Source organism: Ictalurus punctatus, chromosome 28 (genome assembly GCF_001660625.3).
Source record: "Ictalurus punctatus breed USDA103 chromosome 28, Coco_2.0, whole genome shotgun sequence".
In the NCBI taxonomy this organism is placed as follows: Eukaryota; Metazoa; Chordata; class Actinopteri; order Siluriformes; family Ictaluridae; genus Ictalurus; species Ictalurus punctatus.
Window position 1 is genome coordinate 8,647,869 of NC_030443.2, and position 6,000 is coordinate 8,653,868.

Genomic DNA, 6,000 nt, shown 5'->3' on the forward strand with positions numbered 1-6,000 from the left:
TCTTGAGTGGCACCTATTATTCATGTTATTCATAATCAGGCCTCCAAAAATAAAAATCTCCTGTATTATTACTTATCCATATTTTTCTTAACGTTTCATCCTTTGGGAAGTGGTGGAAGCTTACATTGGAATTGAACTTACCCGACATTGCGCATTGATGTACACAGCAGAAATCACTGATTTTCCCACTTCTGGTACTTTAATGGTTTTGACAGACATTTTCTTCTCATTAACATTCATATAAAAATTAAAATAAAATAAAACACAAACAATACAATAGCAGAGTAGTAAGAATAGTAACTAGCTAGGTTAACCTTTGGTTAAGCAGATTACCCTGCAAGAGGGTGTGGCGAGACCAGTTTTCCAGTATGGTCACATGGCGTTCGACATATACTAGTGACGCAGCGAAAGGAAAATACGTCTGAAACCGAAACCGAAAATTCAGGATGCACTTGGCTGAAAACCGAAAGAATATCTTAAAACCCCATTTAAATTTTTTTTTTTTGTATAATTGTATTAATATTAATATAGGTTTTTTAATTCATTTCATGAATTGAATGAATCTGAATTAAAAAACACTATAAACCAATAAAATGATCACACTTTCTTGAAATTAACACACCACAACAAAAACAATATTAAATATATTATTCTTCATTGAATTCTGTAACAATCAAATTTAACTGATTTTTTAAAATCAATTATCCAAATAATGTTCTAGAAAACTATTATGATATGCAAAACAGCAGTCAAGTAATGAACTAGGTCTCTATTCTGTTTCTGTAAACGTATCTCCATATTAATTAAAGATTATTGTGCAAAATAACAGTGCAAAAGAGCAGCAACAGAACTAAAACCAACCTCAAACTGTAAACAACAGATGATGTATTTTTTGCATTTTTTCCACTTTTGGCCAAAAACCGAAAATGCCATTTTCAGAGCTCGAAATTTTGGTGCATCCCTAAAATATACCCTATACTCCCTTCAACTGTGACCTTAAATGGCCAGGTCAACTGGCAGGAAGACTTAAATAATTCATTAACTAAAGGATGAATTTCAATAAATAAATATATTAATTAATAAAATAAATTAAGTCTTGTTCAGTGTGATCAAATTCATAAGAATTAACAAACATTTTTGCATAATAATAATAATAATAATAATAATAATAATAATAATTATTATTATTATTATTATTATTATTATTTCAGTGTATGCCTGTTAATAGTTGGTGTATGGTGGGCATGGTGTATGGTGGGCATGTAGTGTAAATTCTGTAGTTTATTATAACGGAAGAGATGTGTTAGTAACGAGGCCGCAGTGATAAAGTGTAGCGCGTGTAAGATCTGCAATGTCTAAAACATTATGATCAAAAGTAAAATAATATGTCTAAAGGCAGCGAGTAACAGAAACCACAAGGTGCAGTGAAAGTGAGTTTTTACTATTAATGTAGGACTGTAGATAATTCAGTACTTTTTATGCATACATTAAAAAATGCTATCTATATATATTTATTGTTATATATATTTACTAACTTATTTAGTTAGTTTGTTATATATTTTATATATATATATATATATACACACACATATATACACACACACACACGTAATTCGTACAGAAGTACTTATGTTTTTTTTTTTTAATGGATTCACAAAAAGCACCAACTAATAATGTATAAGTAATAATGTATATTCTTGTGTGTGTTGGGTTCTTTTCTGTTTTGGACAAACAGTTGTGTAAAGTTTTAGTCTGAATGTATATTTGTAACACTCAGTTTGTGGATTTTATTTTAAATAAACACAAAAAAGGCACTGAAAGTTTGCCCCACCCCAGCCGATTAATCAAAATAAATAAATAAATAGATAGATAGATAAATAAATAAATAATCGGCTGACTAATCGATTATGAAAATAATTGTTAGTTGCAGCCCTAATTAATAAATAAATTTTATTTATTTATTTATTGTTAAATCTATTTTAAAACTTTCAAATGTTTAAAAATTAATAAATTTGGTTATTCACAAATATCACAAATATGAAATGATAATTTGCAAAAACCTATGAGTGGAAGACAAGTTCAAGTGTTGCATTGACATAAAATAAACAAAGGATAATTCAGAGTGTCAAAGTAAATGTCACACCAACAATAACATGGAAAAATTAAATCTAAAATTGAATCACAACATTTCAAACAGTAATATTATTAATGTTAAATATTAATAATAAAAAAAACAAAACAGCAGCATATATAGAAATGACTGTTTAATAAATAGCCTATAATTGCTGTGGAGTGAGGGGGTCCTTGTGGATTCTTTGAAATATGCTGGGGTTCCAAAGCTCACAAAAGGTTGAGAACCACTGTATGAATTTTAGAAAGGTAATATCGTCTCAAATGGAACACATTAGTTTTTAACTAACCTGAAAGTTTGCCCCCCATCCGATTAATCAGAAAAGAAATAATCAGCCAACTAATCGATTATGAAAATAATCATTAGTTGCAGCCCTAAACGACACAGTCGATCAGTTGGTCCTTTGTTGCTGTCCAGGACACTTAGCACTGTCCACTTGTGATCTGATCACCCAGAAGGCATGGTAAGGCCAGGTGTGAATGAGGCCTTAGTGAGCAGGAAAAGAAAACACTTTTTCTGAGGATCAAAGAGCTGATGTAAGGAGATGACTGATTCTGATGGGTACTAGAAAAAAGTCAGTTATTTCTGTAATATCTGCTATGATGTCAACATGCCTAAACAGTGTACGGAACACCGTTCTCGTCCGTAAAGTAAACTAGCTAACACACACAGTCAGATTTTCCGACATTCAATCTTAAAATTAGATGTAAAATTAGCCACTGAAATCAGATTTCTTAAATATTTGGAACTACTATTGCCACACTGACAAACGCGCCGGCCAATTGTTGTCAACACTCTTAATTTACTAGCTAGCTCTTTAACGCATTATCCAGTTAATCAGATAATGTATCGTATCTAGCTAGTGGACCCAGTAGCCATTTTTCTAATCTAGCTAGCATAAACATAGAGCTGCCCGAGAATGTTAACACCCGGTAAAAATAGTCATCACAGAAGACTTTATCGATAGCTACTTAATTTCCCTCTATTGTCCTGGTGCTAACCAATAACGGAAGAGAGCTAGCCAACACTAAACTATATTTACAAATATGATTACTGTGCACTGCTATCCACGACATGCCCATTAGCTACCCAGTCATATTCAGCTATCTTTAAAACTCGACAATACCAACACCTTAAATTAATAGAACAAGCTCTACAATTTGGCTTGTTAGCCATAATCGTCTATGCTAATTTGGCAAACAAGCTAACCAGACAACCACAACGAGTCCCTATCATTTCCAAAAATTTAACCAACAGAACAAAGCGTGCATTAACCAAAAATGCTAATTTTAATCAGCTTGTGTAAAATGTCTTACCTTCTAGCAGGCGCTGTATGATGCTGTCTATGTTGAGCTTATCGATGTCGGCCATGCCTTGCTAAATAGCTAAATAAAATTATTTGCGGTGGTTTTCTACACTTCACCTAAAGCAGATAACTCATGGGACTACATGTAACGAGTTACAAAAACATTTGGATAGTTTCTTTAGTATATTTATGCTTGCCTTCCTTTATTGTTGCTTTTATGTGTGGTAAATCTACTCTTGCCTATGAACACCGACGCCGGAATGAGTGACTGGCAAATGAATCGGATCTCACAACATGAGTCGAGTGAAATGATTCACAACTGCGAATGAAAGTTGCGGGGCGGGGGGTGGATTGAGGGGAAGTGATTACAAAGCTCATTAATGAGACCATCTCTCAATCTCAGGGGACCAAAAACAATTATTTCGGTTTTGTCTTCGTTAAGTTGGAGAAAGTTATTTGTTAACCATTTTTTAATATTGTGAAGACAGTCCAACAATGGTTGAATGGAGTCACCAGCTTTCAATGATATGATACTGGTATCATCAAAAATACTGTGTTGATGCTACTAGATCTTACAGATGCCTTTGATACTGTAGATAATAACTTACTTATTTGTCGCTAAGAGCATTTGTTTGGTATGAAGGGTACCACCTTACAATTGTTTAGCTCATATGTTGAAGACACCCCCTTTTCGGTAGCATTGGTTAATTTCTCCTCATCTTCTGCTTTTAATAGTGGTGTACCTCAAGGCTCCTTTCTGGGCCCACTTATTTTTAACTTATATATGCGTCCATTGGGGAATATTATTAGGGCACACAATGTCTCTTTTCATTTATCCACCAGCATCCAGTGCCAGTAAAATGTCATTTGACACTTTTAATAACGCAGACTCTGTGCTAAGATAAGCAGTGAAACGAGATTGTAAAGGTTCCAATAACTTAGCTGAGTTTAAAAACAGGATAAATTGTGACTGGACAACTTTCTCGAACAAATTTGACAGAAACGATTAGAGACAGGCTGATAATTATTAAAGCACCCTATATTCAAAACCTATTTCTTAAGTAAAGGTTGAACAATAGTATGCTTAAAACAATTCGGGACCACCCCAGCATCCAAAGATGAATTTAACAACACCTGGATAATGGGGCCAATTACAGAAAAAGTTGCTTTTATAATCTCAGAGGGAACAACATCAAGTGAAGTGGAAGTTATTTTCATCTGGTTAACCAGATCACACAGTTCCTTTAGAGAAACATGTTGAAAATACTCAAAAGAAACCGGTATAGCCAGCAAATTCAGGGACAGGTCTGAGAACTGTGAATTGAAGGAAGAACAAATGGCTATTAGTTTATCAGCAAAAAACATTTTTAAAAAAAAATCTCTCACAAAGTTCAACCGAGGATTTCCCATGGAATTGGCAACTCTGATTAATTATTGAATTCATCGTGGTGAATAAAATCTTAGGTCTATGACAGTGTGTAGTAATTAAATCATAAAAATACCTATACCTAGCTGATTTTGCTGCATTCTGAAACTTAAACAGACAATCTTAAAAAATCTCAAAGGACACAGTTAAATGATCATGCTTCCATTACAAAATTCAGTAACCATAGGTTGACCAGGGCAGCACACATGTATGTTAAAATCACCTAATAATAACATATGATCCTACAAAGGATATAGAAAACAACAGAAGTTAAAAATTCACAAAAATCACTTTAAAACAAATCACTGTCCAGGTTAGGTCTCCTATAGATCAAAGAACATTATAGCGTGGAAGAGGTGGACTCTAACGCAACAAACTGTACCTCAAACGACGGGTAAATCCCAGCAGAAACTGTCCGTACATTAAGTAATCGTTTAAAGACCATAGCAACACCACTGCCCATGCCAGCAGACCTTGGATTACTAATAAAACAACAGTTCGGCAGACAGAGCTCCTCGAAGACCGTTGACTCACCAGTACTAACCCAGGTCTCCGTAAGGAATAAAATATTCAAATAACGACTGGCAGAAAAGTCACTTAAGATAAAAGTTTTTTTGGACACGGACCCTAACCCTAGCATTAACTAGGGCCATACTCAGAGGAGACTGAGGTAATGACTCCAGATCCGGTTGAACGAAATCCAGTTGGCAGAGATTTAAACAGTTCACTCCTCTATGACAGCCGTAATCGTGGAGGAGCAGAGCAATTAGATGAGTGTAGGAAGTCCGGGAAAATAGGCAGATGAAAAACATATCTGTAATCCCATGAGCGTCGCGTCAAGTAGAGTCCCTCCAAGCTCATAGTAACCAAGGGAAACTCCATCGATTGTATGGAGGATGCAATTGTCCGTCTGATTCTCACCCGAACACCACCATGATACCCTCTCTTCCTGCGGCGCTTCCTTAGAGGAGGAAAGCAGCATGGTAGCCGGTGAGCGCACTCCACCACGGGTTGGCTGGACGATGATTGAAAACGAGAATGCAGAGCAGGACAAAATTGCAGATGAGCTCCTATACAGCTTTTGATGTTGAGCAAAGCTTGACAAACATAGGTCAACACTGAGTCTACACGATACCA

At 35.0% G+C, this 6,000-nt stretch overlaps 1 protein-coding gene across 1 annotated transcript in view; it reads right to left on the reverse strand.

Annotated features, from left to right (window-relative positions):
- Positions 1–3,732, reverse strand: part of ppp1cc (protein phosphatase 1, catalytic subunit, gamma isozyme) — a 63,702-nt gene extending 59,970 nt beyond the window's left edge. The window contains exon 1 of the mRNA XM_053677198.1: positions 3,448–3,732. Within this exon, the coding sequence (XP_053533173.1) occupies positions 3,448–3,502 (55 nt within the window). The 5' untranslated portion in view covers positions 3,503–3,732. The remainder of the gene's footprint in view (positions 1–3,447) is intronic.
- Between the last annotated feature and the right edge of the window lie 2,268 nt (positions 3,733–6,000).